The 22,557-nt window shown below is 34.6% G+C and overlaps 4 protein-coding genes, 1 long non-coding RNA gene and 2 pseudogenes across 6 annotated transcripts; 2 read left to right on the forward strand and 5 right to left on the reverse strand.

The window, feature by feature from the left end:
* The first annotated feature begins 248 nt into the window (after window positions 1–248).
* Window positions 249–708, forward strand: LOC120159097. Its single transcript, XM_039169766.1, has one exon. The coding sequence runs from the start codon at window positions 284–286 to the stop codon at window positions 644–646; it is 363 nt and encodes a 120-aa protein (XP_039025697.1). The 5' UTR covers window positions 249–283; the 3' UTR covers window positions 647–708.
* A 1,515-nt stretch (window positions 709–2,223) lies between these two features.
* Window positions 2,224–7,507, reverse strand: LOC120159167. Its single transcript, XM_039169824.1, has 15 exons — window positions 7,263–7,507; window positions 6,543–6,634; window positions 6,264–6,415; window positions 6,020–6,167; window positions 5,782–5,856; window positions 5,630–5,664; window positions 4,996–5,046; window positions 4,828–4,883; window positions 4,042–4,184; window positions 3,605–3,709; window positions 3,458–3,497; window positions 2,958–3,058; window positions 2,807–2,854; window positions 2,630–2,714; window positions 2,224–2,487 (listed from the first exon to the last, which is right to left on the reverse strand). Exons 1-15 carry the CDS (start codon window positions 7,420–7,422, stop codon window positions 2,327–2,329), a joined length of 1,452 nt encoding a protein of 483 aa, XP_039025755.1. The 5' UTR covers window positions 7,423–7,507; the 3' UTR covers window positions 2,224–2,326.
* Window positions 4,695–6,545, reverse strand: LOC120159118. Of its 2 annotated transcripts, none has more exons than XM_039169779.1 (6): window positions 6,518–6,545; window positions 6,264–6,415; window positions 6,020–6,167; window positions 5,630–5,664; window positions 4,971–5,012; window positions 4,695–4,883 (listed from the first exon to the last, which is right to left on the reverse strand). In XM_039169779.1, exons 2-6 carry the CDS (start codon window positions 6,290–6,292, stop codon window positions 4,790–4,792), a joined length of 348 nt encoding a protein of 115 aa, XP_039025710.1. In that variant the 5' UTR covers window positions 6,293–6,415; window positions 6,518–6,545; the 3' UTR covers window positions 4,695–4,789. The 2 variants fall into 2 exon arrangements, with proteins under 2 accessions (XP_039025710.1, XP_039025711.1); XM_039169780.1 differs by having other exon boundaries at window positions 4,971–5,046.
* A 921-nt stretch (window positions 7,508–8,428) lies between the features above and the next one.
* On the reverse strand, window positions 8,429–12,552 carry LOC120159145 (annotated as a pseudogene).
* LOC120159146 lies at window positions 10,132–11,462 on the reverse strand. The gene is made up of 2 exons (XR_005519329.1): window positions 11,040–11,462; window positions 10,132–10,573 (listed from the first exon to the last, which is right to left on the reverse strand). It is a non-coding gene; the product is annotated as an uncharacterized LOC120159146 (long non-coding RNA).
* A 1,700-nt stretch (window positions 12,553–14,252) lies between the features above and the next one.
* Window positions 14,253–15,933, forward strand: LOC120159234 (annotated as a pseudogene).
* Window positions 15,934–16,136: 203 nt separating this feature from the next.
* LOC120159232 lies at window positions 16,137–20,219 on the reverse strand. The gene is made up of 7 exons (XM_039169873.1): window positions 19,838–20,219; window positions 19,169–19,309; window positions 18,723–19,088; window positions 17,630–17,875; window positions 17,237–17,329; window positions 16,729–16,929; window positions 16,137–16,597 (listed from the first exon to the last, which is right to left on the reverse strand). Exons 1-7 carry the CDS (start codon window positions 20,138–20,140, stop codon window positions 16,382–16,384), a joined length of 1,566 nt encoding a protein of 521 aa, XP_039025804.1. The 5' UTR covers window positions 20,141–20,219; the 3' UTR covers window positions 16,137–16,381.
* Window positions 20,220–22,557: the final 2,338 nt, after the last annotated feature.

The following is a 22,557-nucleotide window of genomic DNA, read 5'->3' on the forward strand; positions in this document are numbered from 1 at the left end:
CAGATGAATATTATTTTTAAAATTTTAATTTCATTTTTTTAGCATAATCACATCAATTTCAGTTTAGAAGATGAAACCAACCCAAAATAGTTGGTGATGATCTGATCAACCAAGTTATCACTAGCCACGTCATACGACACGTCATCCAACGTGGCATGATTTTAGTTGGGTTTGACTCTTTCGCCCTTAATCCCTTTCTTATATATAACCCCTTGCTCATCACCATTCGACTCCCCCACCCTCTACGTTCATAAATTTAATTAACCGAAAAAACAAACAAAGAATGGGAAATTGTTTACGTCATCAATCATCAACGCAATGGGGCGGCGAAGATTGGGCCGCATTGATTCCGGCGGCCGCGAACGACGACGACGACGACAGCGGCGGCGACAATATAGAAGAGAAGGGTCTGCTCCAATTCCGAAACCGTGGAAGAATTGGTTCCACGACGTCGTCTTCTGCAACTCATGAAGTGAAAGTGAAGATAACGAGGAAGCAGCTGGTGGAGTTATTGGGTAGGGTCGATTTAAAAGAGTTATCAGTGCAACAGGTTTTGGCACAGTTGATCAATGTTAGTCATCAATATGATCAAGCAGATCAACGGTCCTGGAGGCCTGCACTGCAAAGCATTCCTGAGGTGAATTGAGCTGATGATCATGCAAAAGAATTGGAATAATTTCTTTTCTTCTATCTGTTTCCTTTCTTAAAGAGGTTTTCTTGTATGCTGTGTATATTTTCATTCATTGATCAACTTTCTTGGGAAAGTGACAGAAAATGAAGAGAAGAAAATTAAGTTTTTTTCTTCTTTTTAGAAATTTTTATAATCAGTTTGTGTACAGAAAGAACATTGGGGTATTGTACTATTGTTGTACAGAGTTTTAAAGACTTCATTTTTTTTTACCATAATTCTATGTTTTATTTTTGTTCTTTATTTTAAAATTGTAGATATAATATTTTAATAATAATATTGACATAAATAATATTAGATAAATTATTTTAATATTTGAAAAATAATAATATTATTTTTACATTTGATGTTTATAAATTTATCAACCAATGAAAAATAAATTACATAACATCATTTAAACACTGTAAAATAATTTCTAGAAAATGTATTTCATTTTACAAAATCCATTTTTCAAAATCTATATTTCGTGAAACAAACGGACATTTAGTTTAGAATTGATTTAGTCCTCATATTCTAATTTGAGCATTCTTAGCCTTAAAACTTTTCAAATTTTAGTGTTGCACTAAAGATTAATATGTAAAGTCGAATTCTACAATTAAATTTAATATTGTATATAAATTATATATTTGATTTTTCTGCTCCAATTAAATCATTTTAATTTTTTGTAATCTAGTTATATTATTCTTGTATTGTTTGAGTCATAATTGAAATTTTAAAATTCAAAAGGATTATAAACAAAAAATCAATCAAAATAAAAGATCCGATGTACAATTTATACAAAATATATGGACTATTAACAAAACCTGACCCAAATATACTGACGATTTAGTCATAATAATTAAATAATTTTGATACAAATAATGAAATTGGGAAGGACTTACTAATTATTTATATTTTATTTTTAACAAATAATAATTTATTGAAAGCTGAGCCATGTAATTTGCCTACTAAACTATATAGGAAATTACAAGGGGCAGTATATGTGGTTGATCAAGTTTGCCTTTCAAACATTTCCCAGTCATTCAACCACCAAAGATTGTGACCAAGGCATCTAAAAATAAATAAATGATAATATATGGTTTGAACAAATCAAAATCCAAAACAATCATTAGATTAACAAAATATTAGATAATTTTATTATTATTAGATAATATTTTTATATTTGATTTAGAATGATTCACATTTTTTTATTAATCTGAGACAAGTATAAGACAATATATGTTTAAAGGAAACTACCTTTTGGTATTGAAAACATCCCTGAATCTATGGTACTCGAACTCGGGTTCTCAAGGAACAACAACAATTCCTTTACCAGGAAGTCACTTGGTTCGTGCTAGAATGATCACATTAGGGATAAAAGATTGACCTCTTTTTTAACAAAAGTCTCAAATTTTATTTCCAATAAAAATGATTATTTTAAAAGAAGTTGATCTTTTTAGGCAAATTCTTTAAACTATCTTAAAACGAATCAACCCCTTTTAAAATGGAATCAATCATTATACACTAAGTCTAAGGTTTGGAAGAATGAACAACCCTTGTATGAAGATGAAACACAATGCTGAATGCTCTCCAAAAATCAAAACTATCGTCTTAAAACAGACAGAAATAAAAGGGTAATACTAATGAAGTAACAAACTTTTATGGAAGCTTTGCACTAAATATACCTTTAGATCCCGGAACTTGTATCGGATGATTAACAGGGAAACGAGGCTGTAGAAATGGAATGTGGCTTGGCACCGCCAATGGTTGCTGTCCGCCGGCTATGAAAGGTTGAGGTACACAAAGCTGAAATGCTTGGCCTGCACAATCACAAAGGGCTTGAGAACAAATCGGCATTGCACTATACAAGATTTGGGTTATGGTAACGTCTGCAATCTACAAGGATCGTGCTGTTTTATTTTCTATTCAACAAGGGTAATGGGATATTATACTTGCAAATACCTTGGTGTTTCGGAAATTGGACATGGTACGCGGTCAGAGGACGGGCCGGTTCTGGAGAGAGAGTTGCCGCACCCTGAACCAAATCATTCGTATGAAACAAAATGCGATTTAGTGATATGAAGAAATAAACTAATGATAACAAGGACATATCATTCGTTTACAGGTATCAAATCTTACATGAGAAACAGGCACACAAATGAGCTGTCCCAGTCGTCCATAAATGACCTAGATAGAGAATGAAAGGCCCGGATGGAGAGAGATTAGTAAATCATTAGAAACAACTTCATCAGCAACAGGGGAAGAAAAAAAGGTTCCTTCTTTTGCTTACTTCTTGCGGATTTGGATTCAAGTATGCTGGTGTAGCCTGAACAGGATGATATTGACCACCATATCTTAGTTGCTGAGTTCTACCCCCGTATGCCCAACAATCTAGAGCAGAAAAAAAAGACATTAGTAAATAATTTCAACTACAAATGCTTGATAAATATACTAAAATTCTCAGATTCCTTGGAAAGAGTTACATCAAAACCTTTTGTCATGCTGCGAAATCAGGCAGCAATTCATAAAAGGAACTGGCTTATGGTTTAAAGTTTAAACATAATTCTGATGTATTAGGTTTCAAGTGAAGCCAACTAGAACTTCAAGTCCTTTGAGGAAGAATTTTGAAGGCTAAAGTGAGAAATATAAAAAGAGAATGGAAATGATGGAAAATGGAGAGGGAGTAAGTGGGGCGAATGTGGTCCTACAGGAAATCTAGCATAGCTATCATGGAAACTAAAAAAGTTAACATTAAGATTAACCAACTAAAAGGGCCTCCAGAAAACTTACATGTTGAGAAAATTGAGTAACACCGACACCAGTTGCAGGTGTTATATTACCATAGGAGACAAACTTAGAAGGAGCAGGGGAATGAGCTGCAAAAGTGCCCATCCCAACCTTGCTGCGAACCAGCAACAGCTATCATAGGAGAGTTGCCTGGCATGTAACACATTTGCTACGGTTGGTACCATAGGAGAAGCCACTGATATGGCAGTTGCAAAGATGGAGAGAAAACTTTGCTCCTGGATTAAGCTTAAATTCCTGATTAAAACACAAATTGAAGTAAGAAACCATCAACATAGACACATGTGGTTATGACAGCCATTTAAAAACTTGTATCACTAGTGACAAAGACATTAAACAAAAATGTATGGGGCTGGCATCTTGAGTGCATAATATTGAGGCATCAGTAACCTCATTACTAATGTCTAATTATGTAAGTGTTAAAACTTTTATATGTTAAGAGAAAGGGATCCACCAATAATACTGTCTACTTGATATTACAAGGAAAATCTATATGGTTGTTTACCTTGGAGTTTTTATTGATTCTGAACTTTGTGGAGGGTGTATGGGAGTTGAAGCAGAAAATGAACCCTGGCAGATTCTAGGGAAACATCTGCAGCTGGAGTAGAAGTTGAAATACCAGAACAAACAGGATATTGGGGAATGTCTGTAGCAATGGGAGTTGGAGCGGCAAATGAACTGTGGCATGATTCTAGGGAAACCCGTAACTGGACTAAAAGTTGAAACACCAGAACAAACTGGATCTTCGTGAATGTGTGTAGCAGTGCGCCTTTCACAGCATTCATTTTCAAGTTTATCATCTACTGAAACATCTCAGATGTTCCAGTCTGTAAAAGCTTACTGTCATCCCGGTTTTCCCCTTAACAGGTTTACTGGAGTAAGGAATGCATCCACCCAACATGTAACAGTAAATTAGATTAATGATGATTGGCGAGACACATACTCAAGCTCGCAGCAAATTTCATCATATTACATGATAAAAACTACAATGTAATATACCAAGAAAATATCGATAACATTCCATCATTTGGCAGTAAGACCACCTTCTAAGTTTTTCTCATCATATATAAGAATATTAATTATCCAAATCCAGCAAGCCACACTTTCATACATCCTATGTTCATGATTATGCAATTAAAAGGACCAAAAATGCAAACTTACTTAACCAGTTTCTGACTTAAAGCTAACATAACAAGGCTGAAACCTCAGTGTGCACCAAGGAGACCAATATGCAGCTCTTGACCATTAAACTTTAGTTGCCAAGTCAAGATATTAAAATAAAATGAAACGTTCAGAGGTACAATAAGACAAGCCAGTTTATTTTTCATTTAGTGGAGATTCGGTTAGGTTAAAACCTGGCTTAAAAGTGTCAACAGCAGAGGACTCGTAGCTTGAAACTGAGTGCCATGTCCTGCAGAAACGATTTCATTAATAGGTTGAATATTAATATTAGTACTAGGTTTACGGCAAGAAAACAAATAAGCTTGCCATGACTTACATTCTCCTCCACTTGAACCTCAAACCTTTGGTCGTAGTCATCCTGCAAAAGCAGCAACCTATCAGCTCCTACCTGTCTGTTAGGAAAAAAATGATAAGAAATTGAGAACAAAAGGAAAATGTTTGCTGTACATATGAAAACATTAAAACAACCTATACATGAAAAAATGCTTCGCACATCTGGATGGAATCGGAATGTATATGACTGACAAGGTGTCTACATCCTATAGAAGAATGAGGTAAGGTGTTCAAAACATGTTCATATGAGTATGATCTTCATGAAGCATTCTATATCATGGATACCAAGTCACTTTAGAACCTTTAACCTGATGTAAGAGATGATAATGTAATTTTATATGCCCTTGTTTCAAAGCATTATGAAGAGAAGAGTAAGACAAATTGGAATGGAAACACTTTTTCTACTTTTGTGGAATCTTATGAGTAAAAGACGAGAGAATCAAGTCCAAACTAGGTCAGACCAACTCCAGCACTTGGACTTAGCTTAATCTTTTTTCTTTTTTCTCCTTTGTGTATGTGTGCATGTTCATGTCTATACATAGATCTCTCAACCAGAAAAGTTTTCTGCTAATAACATGATTTGGAACTTAGTATGGAACTTAAGCAACAAGTATACAACTTAAAGAAAAATCGGTTTTCTACCTCCCAGCAATAGTGGCACCAGAAGCATCTTCACCCTGCATGGAGACACAAGTGAAGATTTTTTAGAGAGATAAAGATGAAAGATTCAACAAAGCTCTCAGGCCAATATTTTCCTACAGAATATATGCTATTTATCAAACAAATTCCTTTACAGTTTCCATGGAGAAAAACCTGCCAACCAGATGACCCAAGCAATATGATTGGATCTTACACATGAACTTCAAAACCTTTCAGGAATAATGGAATCCAGTCAAAACTAATGGGCAACAAGAAGGCCTTTACTAACTATATTTTACAATCAAAAGATAAAAAAGACTCGCTATTATTATTTGACATCTGCTTCACATTTTCCCACAAAAAAATAAAACACCTAACTAAAAGATAGTTTACCTTTTCAATGTTTGTCCCATCTCTTTTCTGATATGAAACTTCCTTTGTATTTCCCATAGACTTGCAACAACATTCGACTCTCATGTTCCTTCCCAGCTTTGTGGGTATAAAGCCATCAGCAAATCCACTCTCATTTTGGACAGAATTACTGCTTTTATAGGTAAAATAAAATGAATTAGCCAAAAGGTAATAAGAATAAAATGAAAATCTATCCATTCAATTAACACAATTTTCTATTAGCTACCTTTTCTTATTACTTTTCCTTTTATCCATGGTAGACTTATTGAACTTCCTGGTCTCATACTGTGGATTGGCAGAAGGGAGAATTTCAAATGCAGCTTCTCCATTAGCATGAGCTGTATTTCCAGCGAAACCATCAAAAGGAAGAGGGACTCCCTACATGCAAACAAATTCATGTCATACAGATTGCTCAATGTTACATCAGAGCTGAATAAAATCTCAGAGGCTCGAGAAAAGACTATAAGAACAATTATACACCTTAGCAACACTTGAACAAGATCACCAGCGAGATTACAGAGTCTCTACCACACTGCCATTGGAACATTGGTGGCACATCTCCCTTTTTAGTCAATTTTGCTTTCTTCAAAACAATACCTAATAAAAGAAAAACTAATTAAATAATCATCCTAAGCATTCAACAGAGGAATTAGATATACAAAGTGTCAATAAACAGCAATGATTAGTCTTGACAACAAGCACATCTCCCCAAAAAAGAAAAGACTCAAGTACTTCATTTGGCTGATCGGTTTTAAGTAAGCCATTTTCCATATTAGACGTGTTTACTCCAATCCTTGATTGTGCTCATTTCTTCTTTTTATTTCCTTAAAAGACTAATAAACAAAAAAGCAAATGACTTGAATGTAAGAGAAATCAAACTGTCCGATAAAGCGAAAACCAAGTAAGAAAATATTATAGCCTTGGATTCAAATGTCTCCTTCAATCTGATTCCTAATTCCATGCTTATTTAAATTTGCAAACTTAATCGAAAACGATAAGAACAGCAGATAAAACCATTTAAAAGGTAATGTAACCAACCAACAGACAGAAAAGAATAAACCAGCACAAATCAAACATATACCAATCCGATCTCATCCAATTTACAAACAAGATCCAATAATTCAATAGAAAAAACCAAAAACCCAGATGCAAATTTCAATATAAAAATCAAAACCCAAAATCTGGCTTCCAACAGAAATCCAGAAAATGAAGAGGCAAAATGCACCATATTCCTTCTCAACCGAACCAGTGTGGAAGGTTCCAGAGATAATAGAGCCATCTTTCAGATGCACGTCCACTGGCAGACCAATGATGCACATGGTAGCAAGCAGCAGAGCTTCGTTCATTGAATAGTTATCTTCTTCTACTCTGTTTTTGAGTCCCATCTCTGCTTCCCCCTCTTCGAAGCTCTGTTCTTTGAGTTGATTCAATCAGGAGTTTTACAATTTATATGTACGTATATATATTGTTTTCTTTTGTAGCTGTATGTATAGGAAAGAGATGAGGGCAACAGTGGGTTGATTGAAATTGAATAGATCGAATCGGAAAAGAAAATGGAACACAATCCAATTTCCTTTCTTTATCTTTTTCACTATAAATCCTACCATCCTCAATTCTCACTTTCACTATAAATCAATCATTAATTTTAAATGTTTAATAAAATTAAATGTTTATAAACATTTAAGATCAAATTGATAGAATATATAAACACTAAGGACTAAATATATAATTATGTCATTTTCTTTAATGTCCACGTCAACCTTAGGAGCTTGATTGAACACCTTTAAATAGTTGAGTAGTCTAATTGATAAAATTAAAAGATCGATGAAAACAGTAAAAGAACTACATAATTAAGTGTTCAATGGTATAATTTACCCATTTTTTATTAATAAAAGTGTTCACTTTTAAACGCATAATTTTCATAGACGTCTACAATCTCTCTGAATAAAATTAATCAATCATTTTCACTATAATCCTACCATCCTCGATTCTCACTTTCTATAATGACAATCCTACCATCCTCAATTCTCACTTTCTATAATAACATTTCATTAAATTTTTATTAATATAATCACTTATATTAATAATGATTATTAATAATATTTTTTAAAAACTTTCAACCATTTGATGATAACATTCAAACATCCTACAATCGTTCAATAACTATAACCATTTTAATACGTGATTTAATTCATATCGATTGATACCAATTTGTACCAACAACATAACCAACTCATATAGACCGGTATTAGAGAGCTTCAATTTAATTTTTTTATAAATGTTTTTATAATTCCAAATAAAATAAAATCGTCATTTAAAAGACTATTGAACTTCATAAAACGATACATCTTCCGATACCATACCGACTAGGTAAAGGAAATCCACAGATAATTAAGCATAATAATAAGTTAATAACCATTATTTAAAAAAGCATCAATCTGGGGGAAACTACTACAGTATATAAGAGTATAGAGTTGCAATAGATTTAAAAAGAAGATGGGGCAGAAGAAAAGAAGCTGGGAAAGGTGAAGCCATAGAGAAGGAAGATGAAGAAAACATGAACCTCTCCAGAAACCGAAACCCACAAATTGTACAGCAATCAATGAAACATGTCATGGATCAAGCCAACACCTAAGGTGCCCTGGATCAGGGATTACGAGTTTCGAGCTGCGGTACAGCAACCTCATCTTACTGCAAAATACGAAAGAAAAAAAAAGGAAACATTAAGCACGAATGTATATAACGTCAAAGGCAATGGTGCAGCGCTAGAAGTAACAGAGTTAAAGATTAAATACAGCATGCTTGCGATTCTTTTACCTGTGGTCGTTGTTGGTAAGCCCCCGACTGCTGGTAATTGCCATATCCGGGATAGCCGCCATAGTACATGTTAGGGTCTTGGGGAGGAGGTGCGTATCCATATGCTTCATATCCTTGAGGATATCCATAGTATCCACTGCTCCATTGGGACTGGTCAGGTTGAGCCTGAAACTCCAATCCATTCCGTCTTTAATTTACAGAAATATATGTAGCATGGCTCTATATACAGAAAACTATGGTTTTAAAAACATCACCTGTTTGCTCAAAGGACTACGTCCCCATGAAAGCCTAACATTTCTTCCTCCTAAAACAGTACCATTCAAAACGGATAAAGCTTGTTCGGCGCTAGTCCTGCAGTGCATCATATTGCAGAATGCATTAATACCATTCAATAATATTTCACCTAACAAAAGAACATGAAATTGTTTCAGTTTACCTGTTAGCATACTGAACAAAACCACAATGCTTGTTAGCAGGAATTTTACATGAACTACCTCACCAAGCTGGCTAAATATCTGTTTTAGTTCATCTTCAGAAACACTGGGATCCAAGCCACCAACAAATATCTGCATTTGAGTTCATAAGAGTTTAGTTGGCATACCATGAAATTAAATATTATTAATATAAAAGAGAAAGCTACCCACTGTGGTATTATTCGGATCACCCTCGCCAGGATTTCCTTGAGTATTCTGGTAAGCAGCTGCAAATTACAAATACATGTAAACTATTATAGAATAGATGATAATAAGATATCAAAACGGGAAAAGTCACGCATGTGCTATCCCTGATGTTAAGGTTCTCATATTGTCACAAAAATTTGAAACTAATACAATACTCTTCCACAAGTAAATATTTGGATGTTAACAATGAAAGCTACAGTAAATTTCCAATTCTAGCATTCTCACTTCTCTAAACTGAAATTGGACTGTTCAAATAACAAAGCAGTACGATCACACACACACAAAGATAAACAAACGTTTTTAAAATAAGCAGGTAAAAATAGTTCCCTCCATGGCATGGAAAGAATAAAAGTGTACAATTGCCAGCTATATATCACTGAAACATCGGCAACCATAAAAATCTTTTGGGTTAAATCAAATCTTGCCTCTGCCAGGAGAAGTCAACAGCAACAGATTGAATCAATTTCAGTAGTAGCTGAAAAACAAAATCACTGATCACACTAAACTCACAGAATCAGTAAGGTTTCTCTTATAACACTAAGACTTAAACAGGGTGAAAAGGGTGAAGAGAAAATTTGAAAGAGACTCATCTTTTTGTCCTCACTTGGCATGAAGTCTTTCCTCTTTTTTCCTTCCACAAATTTTTTGGAAGGCAGAGTGGACAGAGTGAGTTGCTGGTGCTTAAATTGAATGATTCACAAGTACAACTTCAAACTTCATCATACAAGCAGAGAAGAACTGCCTGCTAAACTAATTTTGATTTTTTAGTGATACAATAAATTCTCAGCATGCACACAAGACAAAGAAAGAACATATTTTTTTTGGAAAACTAAGGAAGTTCTTTTTATCTTGAGGTGGCTTACAACCTCAAATGAATAGTGGAATAGTGGAAAAGAAAATGTCTTCAAAATGCAAGATAAATAAGGATATATCCATCTGCAGCCGGGCATCCGTTATTTTAGCTAAAGCAATAAATAATGGCAAGTGACCCACTTCCATAGAGGTTAAACTTAAATTCTTCAACTGGCAATGCTTTTAACTACAAGTTCCAGGTTCTGTTCCAGCCTCAGTTTGTCCTCATGTGCAACGGAGCATATAATGAAGACTAAGCAGATACCATATTTTAAAAAGAAGCACAGATTTCAAATGTGAGAGAACAAAACTAGCACCAAGGTTCAGTAACAGATTGGTGTTATAGAACATGAATAGCAATTTAACCATAGCTGCTGCATCTACTTTTGATTATTAAAGCTTGAATCTAAAGGACAAAAAAAGGGAGTGTGTAAATGTATGCAAGTACTCAAAGGGAACTGATCCAGTACGAATAAAAACAAAATTCTGGACTTGTAAAGTAAAGTAAATAAAGATTTAAAGGCATGTTGGAAAAATGGTGCAAAATGGAATCGATTGGAATACTTAATACGGAACTGGAAAAGAAATTTGCTAACGTAGCACAAATATTGCCACGAGAAAATGAAGCTTCCGACATAAACAAAGTAACTGACCTAAAATGAGGCCACGGATTAAAGTGGAATCATTTCAGCTGATATCAATTTCAGGCCCCCCAAAATGAGAGCCTCTTGATGTCCTGCTTTAAGAAAACATGAGTTTTATATAAGTTTTAGCATGTTTTAACTTTTAATATAATTAAAAGTGACAACTTTACAAAGGCAAACGGGAAGGAACTGGCTTTGTATAAATTACACCAATCTTCAGGTTGTAACTGAGAGAACTTGAATTTTAAGAAGACTGCAACAGATCCACCATAGAAAATTAAAACCAATAAAGAAAAACACAATAACCAACCAACACTCAACTTGTCAAGTCAAAGTACTTGGACATAAATCATGAAAAATAAATACCATAGACAACCAAGCAAACTTCATATGGCAATCATGATAAACTATAACTTAACATTAATCACAAGAGTCTACCTTTTGGATAGTGCTGATCAGTCCCAAGCTTTTTACTAGCAGCTGGTCCAATCCGCATCGCCCTAGTGGAACAATACATCCCATTCATTTCAGTCATGGCACGAATCTGCTCACTTTCATCACCAAACTTCACAAAGCCATAACCTTTAGACCTGCCCGTGGTCCTATCAGTAACCACTTTGGCACCCTTAACAGATGGGTAAACAGCTTTAAAAGTCTCTTGTAACATGTAATCAGAAACATCTGCAGCTAAATCTCCGACAAAGATTGTGTATTCAGGACCCTCTTCTTGCCTCTTTTCTCCATATCCGAGCGAAGCCCAATTCATCCTAAAACTCTGCTCAGCACTCGGCATTGGTAGCCCGTTATACGACTGCAAAACCCTCTCAGCTGCTGCTCGTGAAACGAACTCTATAAACCCGTATCCCTCTGGAAGACCCGTTTGCTTATTCCTAATCACCTTAGCTGAAACCACCTAAAATAAACCAAAATATTAAGCTTTGTTTAATTGCATTTACGCCTTATCTTATGTTATGCTTTGTGTAATTAGATTAAATACAGAAAGGATTAATCATTAAAAATGATATCAACTCTGACAGTAATATTACTAGATTACAATACATTCCCCCTTTTAATTATGATTCTCTACATAAAAATAAATAAACAAATTATTATAATATAATTACCTCTCCAGTTTGAGCAAAGATACTGAGGATGTAATTCTCATCCATCCACGGCTGAAGATCACCGATCCAGAGAGACCGAATTTCGCCGGAGCCAGTGGCCGCGGAATCGGAGTACTGCTGCATCTGAGAGGGCGGAGGGACGGGTGGCGGATTCCAACCCGCAGGTGGAGGAACAGGCTGACCGGCCTGCTGTTGTTGATGCGTCATCATCCACGGCTGCGACTGCTGTTGCTGCTGGTAGTGCTGCGTTTGAGACGGATCGTTTGTCATGGAAGGTGGCGGAGCTATGCCTCCTGGTGGTGGTTGTTGCATCATATTTGATAGACGAAGAGAAGAGATTCAGAAGACCTCGAGGCTCGAAGAGGAGAAGAAACCCTAAGAGAGAGAGAGGGATTTTATTCGCAATCTGTTGGGCTTCGAAACTGAGGGGATTTTGCATTTTATTTGGGTTAATACAGAGGACGACTGTAATGGTGACACGTGGATAGTTGAAGTTTGATGGGTTTCATATTTTGTAAGAAAATTGGCTATTGGGCTTGTAGTGGGTTTGGGCTATTTTGTATTTAGGATAAATGCACTCAATGGTCATCAAACGTTTAAGACACTATCAACTTAGTCACCGCTGTTATAAATTATGATTAATATGTTAATTTTATAAATATATTTAAATCAATGTTATAAAATTAATATATTAATTGTAGTTTATGATATAATTACTAAATTATTATAAAATAATTATAATTAATATATTTACAACTGATCAAGAAAGTATTTATTTGTTATTATATCGATCATCCTTGTTTTGGGCTTTCAAATTGGATTTAGATAAATAGTCTACATTCGTGGATAATTTTTTCACGTCTCTCGACTCAAATTTATTATTTTATTTGCAATTCGATCAAATATGTTCATATCTAACTTTTGTTCGAGTTTTTTTATTAGGTTTTTAACCTTTATTTGTAATTATAGAACAATTATTTCAATTATTTTTCACCGTGGATTTATCTTGTTGGAAAGAGACCTCAACGTTGTAAATGTTTGCTTGTTTTCAATCATCTCTTTCAATGACAACTATGTTTCGTTTTTTACACGATTTATATATCTTGGAACCAATGGTGATGTTACGATATATCGTTTTCTGAAATTTTAAAATTATTATATATTTTAGGTTTTTTATATAGTTTTTATTAAAAAATTTATTTTTATTTCTTAAAATTTTATAAATTTAAATTTAGCCCTAAAATTTTAAAATTTTAAATTCACTCTTAACATAAAAATTTATGTATTTACCTAACTATAGATTCAAACAAAGCTTCCAAAGCTAGGAATCTTGTTTACAAGGAAACATAATCAATTATCCTATGGGTAAACCATTTTTTTGTCACTCAACTTTAATTTTTTTTTTAAATTCATCCATAGATTTTTTAATTTTGTTCTAGTCGCTCGACCGTCAAGGGTTTAACGCCGTTTAAGTTTATCTAATAAATTTGTATAAAAAACCCTAAAACTTTCTTTCCGTACCGTTATTTTCAGCCTCCTTTTGATTTGTTAGCAATAGAATATTGTCTTTTAAATTTGAACGATATAAAGATCGAGGAGGAAGAGGAGAAAAAAATAATATATCTAATTTTACGTTGATGAGATTTTGAAGATTGTATATTGAAGCTCTAACTTGAATTTCGTAAATTTTAAAGAGATTTCGTGGAAAGCTAAATTAAGAAGAAGAAAAAAGAGGGGAAAAAGAAAAATATTTTATACCAATTACGTTGTAAATGATGACTAACAATATGCGAACATTGGCGGAGAAGGATTTCGATCATTTAAAAGAAAAGGTAAAAATTGTAAGAAAATTCCATAAATAAACACCCCGAAATGTAGTATTTTACTTTGTCGTAAAACATTTAACGGTCAATCTATCAAAATAAAAATAATTTCAAAATTGAGTGATCAAATTAAAAAAAATATTAAGTGGATTGATCGAAACAGAAACACAACCGAAGTTGGATGACTAAAGAAACGTAGTTTACCTTATTCAATTAGGGGTGAAAAGTAAGCCCACGATAATGAAAACAAACTGATAGCTCATCTTACTAAAGACATATATTAAGGTCCCTGCACTGAAAAGATTCCACTGCAAAAGCCAACAAAACAAAGATCAATAATTTGCTCTCCATGGATATGTTCCTCTCACGCACAACCATGAACACCATCTTCGCAGTTCTCTTGCTTCTGATCCCGGTGTTCGTCCTCCTTACATGGCGAGAAAGATCACCAGAAAGGGTTCCTCCCGGTTCACTCGAACTACCTCTAATAGGTCAAAGCCTTGGCCTTCTCAGGGCAATGCGAAGCAACACGGCAGAAGAATGGCTCCACAAGAGGATAAGGAAGTACGGTCCGATATCGAAGATGTGTCTGTTCAGGAAGCCGGCTGTTTTCACCTAGGGTCAGGCTGCAAACAAGTTTGTGTTCGCCAGTGACAGCAGCAGCATCGTTAACCAGCAAGTGAAATCAGTTGAAGCGATTCTCGGCGACAGTTGTATCTTGGAACTGGTCGGGGAAGATCATAAGCGTGTCCGAGATGCTTTCATGTCGTTCTTGAAACCCGAATCGTGGAAGCAGTTTATCGAAAATATGGATGAAGAAGTCAGGAATCACCTTGAGATGCATTGGCAAGGAACAAGTGACGGCATTGCCACTGATGAAGACCCTTACATTCAACATAATCTGTTCTCTTCTATTTGGGATCGAAAGAGGACGAGAAGGGAGAAACTCGCAGACGATTTCCGGTGCATGATTGAAGGAATGTGGTCAATACCGGTTGATTTGCCGTTCATGCGCTACAACCGAAGCCTTAAATCGAGTGCAAGGGCCCAAAAATTGTTAAAACATCTCATTGATGAGAATAGAGAGGATCTAAAGCTGGGTGCTTCGCCTCGCCAAGACCTCATCACTTGTCTGCTGAGCATTCGCGACGAGGAGAACGAAAAAGTAGTATCCGAGAAAGAGATTATTCACAATGTTATGCTCATCATGGTTGCTGGATATGGCACCTCGTCTGTTCTTCTCACCTTCTTGCTGCACCTTTTCGCTAACGATCCTGCCATTTATGCAGTTGTTCTTCAAGGTGTATATCAATCCGATCTTAACTTTACGAGGTTAAGCTCGAAACAGTGTTGCAGAAAAGCACTAATGATTTGTTTATTTCTGGTAGCAGAACAAGAAGAGAGCAAAGAACAAACATGGAGAACTTCTGTCATGGGAAGACCTTACCAAGATGAAATACACATGGAAAGTTGCCCTGGAAACTTTGAGACTGTTCCCGCCGATCTTCGGTGGCTTCAGGAAAGCCGTAAAAGATATCGAGTATGGTGGATATCTGATTCCGAAGGACTGGCAGGTAAGTAGAACCATACATTCCATCCATTTTCTTTCAGCATTTCGGAAACTGATAAATTTTACTGATTTGTATCAAGATTTTCTGGGTTACGGGCATGACACGAATGGATGATACCATATTTCCGGAACCATCAAAGTTCGATCCAAATAGATTCGAGAATCCAGCTTCACTTCCACCTTACTGCTTCATTCCATTCGGAGCTGGACCTCGAATATGTCTTGGATACGAGCTTGCAAGGATTGAAACCCTCGTTTCGATTCATTATCCGGTTACAAGGTTCAAATGGAAGTTACTATGTTCAGACAACTCTTTCAGCAGGGATCCAATGCCTGTCCCGGCAAAAGGATTACCTGTTCAAATCAGTCCTAGGAAACTGGTCTGATATTTTAGTCTCCTGGTCACTTGTTTCAAAGAAACTTGCAAGATTTCTGTTGCAGGAAGAGACTTTTCTCATTACTGAATCTGTTTCCCAACCATGTCCGAAAAACAGCAAGCCCGAATTCGCAAAGCAATTAAGACTAGCTTTTTCAGAAAATACACGTATGAATTGTACGTCATTAAACAAGCAGGCATCACACCCCTATATATAAAACTATTACTCAACTAAAAGAATGGTTTTCAAGGTTCTAACAGCATCAATGCTCCATCTTCTATCATACAAAACAATTCAATACTTGTGATCTGTCTACTCATAGTCCAGTTACTATATTTACAATCGATACTGATACACGATTACTCGTGACGTATTGCATACGACCTGAATGACAATAGATGAGCTAAATGTAGTAATTGACCACTGGCATAATAATAAATGGCGGAAGCAAGACTGCCTAGCAATTTTGTGGCCTGAAGTACTTTGGCGGTTTAGAAGGGCACCGTTCATTCATATGGGGGTACGGGTCCAAGGAATTATATCCGGGTAGTTCCATTCGATACTTCCCCAGAATCTGACAATAAGGAAGCTTTACATCATCCACATCATTGCACCACTTTGGCAGCCGGTTTGAATCATTCTCAAAAAACCTTAGAGTATATGCATCTTTGATCTGTGTTCCGGTATTAGTTCAAACAAAAAGAGTCAGCAATAGGATTGGAGAATGAATACACGAAAGATTTGTATTTCGGAAGAGAAACCCTGCGATCTTAGACAAAGATTGTACTCAAAATATAAGCTCACCGTGAACTCGGTAACTTGAATAGAGTTGGCAATAGGATCAAAAAGTCCTGCTTCCTTATACATTTCGAGGATGAAAGCAATGCACGAGGTTGACTTCCCATCACTATATATCCAATCATCTTGTTCAGGAACAGTCAGCAATTGATCAAAAGACGATCCACGTTTCTCAATTTCCACCAGTATATCAGAAAGATTAAGACCCTGCTCGTGAACACCGTAATTAGAACAAAGAAACAATAGCATATTACATCTATTTTATCTTCAGCACAAGAGTAATATATATATATCCAATATTTTTGAAGACCGAAGTGATTTAAATCTTATCAGCTTTCGAAGCATCTAGGCTAAGTTCTCAAAATTGTTAAGAAGATTAAAAAAGGGGAAAAACACATGCATGCAATTAAGCAAGGTGCATGTTACCTTCAAGACATAAATATCAAACAATTCAGATTATATTTTGTGTGAACATTCCACAATAAGTCGAACAATCACGAAAGATATATCATACCTGAGTTCCAAGCCGCTTGTTTAAGCCCTCGTTCCACAAGTTAGCAGCATAATCAGGTTGCATTTTACTCCAAACTGTCATAGCAGAAGCTACCTGTATAATTGCAGGGAAACATTCAAAACCTATGAACTGAAAATTTTACTAAGTGAGAGATGGAAACAGAAAGTAAGTGTCGTATGCATCGACGTTATTGTTATTGTAAATGCAATGACAAAGAATGCAGGAAAAAGAGGAAGATTGGGACCAACAAAATATCCACTGCAACATAGTATAGTATAAAAATGTACTTGGAGAGAAACCAAGAAAGGGGGAAGGAGAAGAGGCAGAAACTTAGCAGCATAAACTATAAGTTCAACGTAAGATATTCATTATAATTTATAAATATCTAAATACCAGGTGAGCATCCAACGGAGGAGGATAATTCCCATCTATGGTGTCTATCCAGCTGAATAGCATGTTATGATAGCCATATGGTTTGCCTGCCATGCTTAGTGCATACTCCCAAGCAGCGGTCTCATTAAACTTGGCTCGAACATCAGGATGCAGAGGAAGCAATGCGATATGGGGATTAGAATCATCCTTGTTCATCTCGAAATCCCACCATTCTTCCCATGGAATAACAGCAATGATATCTTCTCCCTACATTCCAAGACAGATAAAAATAGTAACTGAGAATCATCAATAAGTGCTTGTAGAATAATGCGATAAATAGTTATGTATGATATGTTATTGCACTTGGTCACAATAGCGAAAGAAAGATTTTCCGACAATATGAAACTTATTCCAAGTGCAGCAGAAACAAAGAGAGAATATATTTACAAGAACAGGGGAATTTTAAGGGATTCAAATGGTAGTTTGCTGTTTTCATTCTCGATTCCTATAGGGCGAAGGTCTTCTATTTTGGCAGAAATATTAGCAGTGGAGCACAAGGTGAATTGGTTTATCGGCTCAACTTGGGTCGATTCATCGGACCTTATTCTAGAATGTGATTGTGAATCGGTTGTAAAATGGCTTTAAAACGCGGAGTTGATTCCTCCCAAGTGGGAGGGAGTCCTTAGACCGGTAGCAGAGACTGTTTTTAAAGGAAATTTCTTAATTAAACACATTCCTAGAAGCAGGAATATGGCTGCAGGCTCCCTCGCGAAGATGGCTGCTAGTGTTATCTCTGGTTAAATTTGGTTTTGTGTTTTAGCTTGGCTGTGTTGTTCTTGGGGTGAAGCTTTGTTCTGCTTTCGGCCTGCATTGGGTGTTTTAGGCTGTGTTGTTCTTTAGAAGCAGCTTTGTTTTGTAATGGCTTTGCTCGGGTGCACTCTTTTACCTCCACATAGGGTTAGGGAGGTTTTTTAACGAGGCCCCGTGCTTTGCTTTTTCTTCTTATTACATTAATAATATGTTCTCTTTCAAAAAAAAAACATAAAGCATAGTCCAATACAACAATGTATTTATACAACTTTACTTGATTTTGAACTAAGGGTTTTAATATTACCTCCTCGTTTTCATGTCCTGATTCACCAACCCACAGCTTCCCTTCAGAATCCTTTAAGAAAACAGCACTATGACCAGCATAAGATCCAGTAACCCACTTCTCAAGAGTCTCGAAACCACCCCATCTCCCACGAATTTTCGATAGTACCATGAAATCTCCAGAGTGTATATCATCGACACTAATGTTTGTGTTCCAGGGCTGAGGCCGTGGTTCGAAAGTAGCCCCCATGTGTTTTTCAAGAAACCCGAGATTGGCATTCTCACCCCATCCAGTGTTAGTAAATAAAGGGAAGACCTCCCAAAGAGCTTGGAGTGTTCCGAGCATCCCTGCTTTCATCAGGAAAATAGCAATCCCCTTGTTTTTCACCTAATTAAAAAATTTACCAATTACAATTAAAACCATGAACAAGTTTGCAGTAAAGATACATGACGGTAAAGGCAACTTACATATTCATACTCAGCTCTTTCTTCCCACTCCTTGATTTCGAGTGTATGCTCCCGAGATAGAAAATAATAATCCCAGGTAACGCGGTACGGAGTTGCGAAGACATAAAGATCCATACAAGTCCAACTATGGGCTTTGCTAACCTGGATAAGCAAATAGGTATCAGTTTCACATCATTTTGTGCCGAAGAACTCAACAAATTCTACCGTAGATAAACATTTTGCAGCATTTTAGGCCTGAGTTATGCAAATATTCTATGTTACAAAATCTATCAAGAAATATCCTCTGGTAGTTGTTGCATTCGCATATATGGCTGTAAAAGCAGAAACAAATGAAGTCAAATCCCCAAATTGGAAAACTAAGTTCAAGAACTTTCAGCTCAAACCAAGCAATACCCAGAAACGAGAACACTTCAAAAACTTCGAAGAAATTAAGAATTTGAGCACTTTCAGCTCAAACCAAGCAATACCCAGAAACGAGAACACTCCAAAAACTTGGAAGAAATTAAGAATTTGAGCACTTTCAGCTCAAACCAAGCAATACCCAGAAACGAGAACACTTCAAAAACTTCGAAGAAATTAAGAATTTAAGCACTTTCAACCCGAACAAAGCAATACCCAGATTAGGAAAAACACTCCAAAACATGATGAAACAAGGGGCAAAGGTGTTACCTTGAGATGGAGAGTTCCACCACCGAACTCACTGCCACTCTTGTTATGGAGCTCCATCCAAGCCGTGTTCTCGTAGAAGCACGCACCTTTCCAGCTTACGATGTGATTTCGGGACGAAACTGAGCCCACAAATGTTGGCAAAAGGTCCACGGCACTGTTAAGTGAGTTGAGGATCGGCCATGAAACCTGTCTCGGCAATAAAGGGAGAACATCCCGTGGGTGAAACGGTGTTTTCACCGCTTGTACATGTGAGAAGAAGAAGCAAAGTAGCAAGCAACACCGAAGAAAATAGGGAGATGCCATGACTGCGAGCACGAAGAAGAATAAGAAACACTTGTTTTAGTTTTTTTTTTTCTTATGACAGAACCAATAAGAAAAACCAAACATCAGATATTTTTTTCACTGCAATTATTTTGGTTTCTTGTATAAATATTGTCATTTAGAAATTTCGTTTTCAAAATTGTGACTAAGAAAGACAATGAAAATGGCTTTATGTAACTTCTTTCTCTCTACAACTCAACAAGGAAAGATGGTGATGATTTGTTCTATTTTTCTTTAAAAAAATTTAATAATTATAATCAAAGTGGCAACATAAATTCTTTTTCATTCAATATAATTTTAAATATACTTGACATATTTTGTTTATAGCCAATAAATAACTTTGATTTTGTCTGATTTTGACTCTTTAAATTGACTTTTAAATTAATCAGTATTTGTAATTATTTCCTACAAATCACATCTAAATTATGATAAATAGATTATAAATATAACTTCAATTTTATATTGGAAATGAGTTATATTTTATTCATTTATTTTTTTTCTTAATTTATACGAAATCTTTGAAAAGCATATAAATTTGTGTGAACATAATATTTTAAAAATTATCAAAAAGTTATATCTATAAGTTGAAATTAGAATTATAGTATTTGAAAGAAGAAGAAAATAATAGGGTAAACTAAGTATTTAGTACTTAAATTATCAGTTTTGACTTGTTTTAATACTTAAACTTTTAATTTTTTAAAATCATACTTAATGTTTAGTTTTTATTTCATTTTAGTATTACACTGTTAAAAACTTAATACGTTTAGTACTTAAACTATCAATTTTAGTTCGTTTTAGTACTTAAGCTTTCGATTTTTTTTCAAAACTTAGTTAAAATTTGAATAGGGGTACTAAAAGAAAACAAAAACTAAACATTAAGTATGGTTTTAAAAAATTTAAATGTTTAAGTACTAAAACATGCTAAAACTGATAATTTAATACTATATATGCAATTTACCCAAAAAAAATAATAATAGAAACCAAAATAATGAAAAGAGAAAGAAAGGAGGAAACTTCTGGTATTTTTGACTTCATTTCAACAGTGGGATACCAATTTATCATTGCAATCGAGGTCTGATTTTAAAAAATGATTTAATATATTTATTTTTTTAAAAAAATAATAAAATAAAATTGTATATTAACAATTTATATTTATTTATTAAACATAAATGAAAATATAATCTAAAATTAATTAAATATATTTTGATCGGACAAACTGACAAATTAAATATTCTTACTCGTACCTGATAAAATAAATAAATGATAAAACAAACAAGTGGCTGAATCTTTGAAGGAAGGAGATACTTGGAAGGAACTTCTATTACATATAAAGATAGATATTATATATTTAATATAATATATTTATTTAATATATATTTTATGGTCAATTTTTTAAACATATTTATTGACTAAGTTGTAAATTTTCGAAATACTTTTCAATCAAACATAACTTCTTGAATTTACCCAATGTTTTAATCTTGCTTTTAATAATTCCGATTGCGGTTGTTGTTGTGATTATTACGTAACGCTTTTAATATATATAAAAATCGAGTAAATTCTAATTTTAATTTTAATATATAAATTTATATGAATCTATTAAATGATGTTATTAATAAGTAAAAAATTATGAACATATTTTACATCGTGATCATTTTAAATTATCTAAAAGTAAATTATATAATATATTTATCTTGTAAAGTTGTCGTCTCATTTTTTGAATGGATATGCTTGAAGATATGGGTGTAAATCCGGATATTCGGATTTTTAGATACCGATTATCGGGTATTCAGAACATCAGGATCAGTGATTTCTCGACCCATATCACAACATGGATGTAGCGGGTATCCGGTAATTGGGTACTCGTTTTTTTTTCATTTTTACATTATTAATTTAAAAAAATATACACAAATTTAAATGTTCGAAACTTCGAATTATATACTCCAACATCCGAACATAAAATTTAAAAGTTCGAAATACAAAATCTAATAATTTATAATATAAAATAATCCATTATATATTATATATATATATATATATAATAAACTAACCTGGTACTCGGGTAACCGGATACCTGGAAAAACATAATTTTGTAATATGAGCCCGACCCGGAAAAGTTGGGTCGAGTAATTTTTTTAAGAAAATTACCGGTTTTTTAAAATTCGAGTCAACGAGTCGGCAAGTCAGGTCAATCGGATCGAATATTTCTACTTCAGGATACTTATTACACCTCTATCTGCTGCCTACTTGGAAGCTTCAATTGAAGTTTCATAGGTAAACAAATGAGAAAAAAAGGACAACCCATTTTTTCACTTGAACTATTTTGTAATTACTTTAAATTAATAAAAAATATTTAAAAATATTTATTTATTTTTTTAAAATATTCCTACTCAAAAAGCAAG

The sequence above is a fragment of the Hibiscus syriacus genome, unplaced genomic scaffold (genome assembly GCF_006381635.1).
Source record: "Hibiscus syriacus cultivar Baekdansim isolate YM2019G1 unplaced genomic scaffold, ASM638163v2 tig00111342_pilon, whole genome shotgun sequence".
NCBI classification, from domain to species: Eukaryota; Viridiplantae; Streptophyta; class Magnoliopsida; order Malvales; family Malvaceae; genus Hibiscus; species Hibiscus syriacus.

Coding starts and splice junctions, on each gene's coding strand:
- LOC120159097 (XM_039169766.1), top strand. CDS start 284: ATGGGAAATTGTTTACGTCATCAATCATCAACGCAATGGGGCGGCGAA.
- LOC120159118 (XM_039169779.1), bottom strand. CDS start 6,292: ATGGATAAAAGGAAAAGTAATAAGAAAAG. Junction 6,168..6,263: donor AGGAAAAGTAATAAGAAAAG/GTAGCTAATAGA, acceptor CTATAAAAGCAG/TAATTCTGTCCAAAATGAGA. Junction 5,665..6,019: donor ATGGGACAAACATTGAAAAG/GTAAACTATCTT, acceptor GTCTCCATGCAG/GGTGAAGATGCTTCTGGTGC.
- LOC120159167 (XM_039169824.1), bottom strand. CDS start 7,422: ATGGGACTCAAAAACAGAGTAGAAGAAGATAACTATTCAATGAACGAA. Junction 6,168..6,263: donor AGGAAAAGTAATAAGAAAAG/GTAGCTAATAGA, acceptor CTATAAAAGCAG/TAATTCTGTCCAAAATGAGA. Junction 2,855..2,957: donor TGAATCCAAATCCGCAAGAA/GTAAGCAAAAGA, acceptor TTCTCTATCTAG/GTCATTTATGGACGACTGGG.
- LOC120159232 (XM_039169873.1), bottom strand. CDS start 20,140: ATGGCATCTCCCTATTTTCTTCGGTGTTGCTTGCTACTTTGCTTCTTC. Junction 17,330..17,629: donor CTCCGTTGGATGCTCACCTG/GTATTTAGATAT, acceptor GCAATTATACAG/GTAGCTTCTGCTATGACAGT. Junction 16,930..17,236: donor ACAAGCGGCTTGGAACTCAG/GTATGATATATC, acceptor GTTCACGAGCAG/GGTCTTAATCTTTCTGATAT.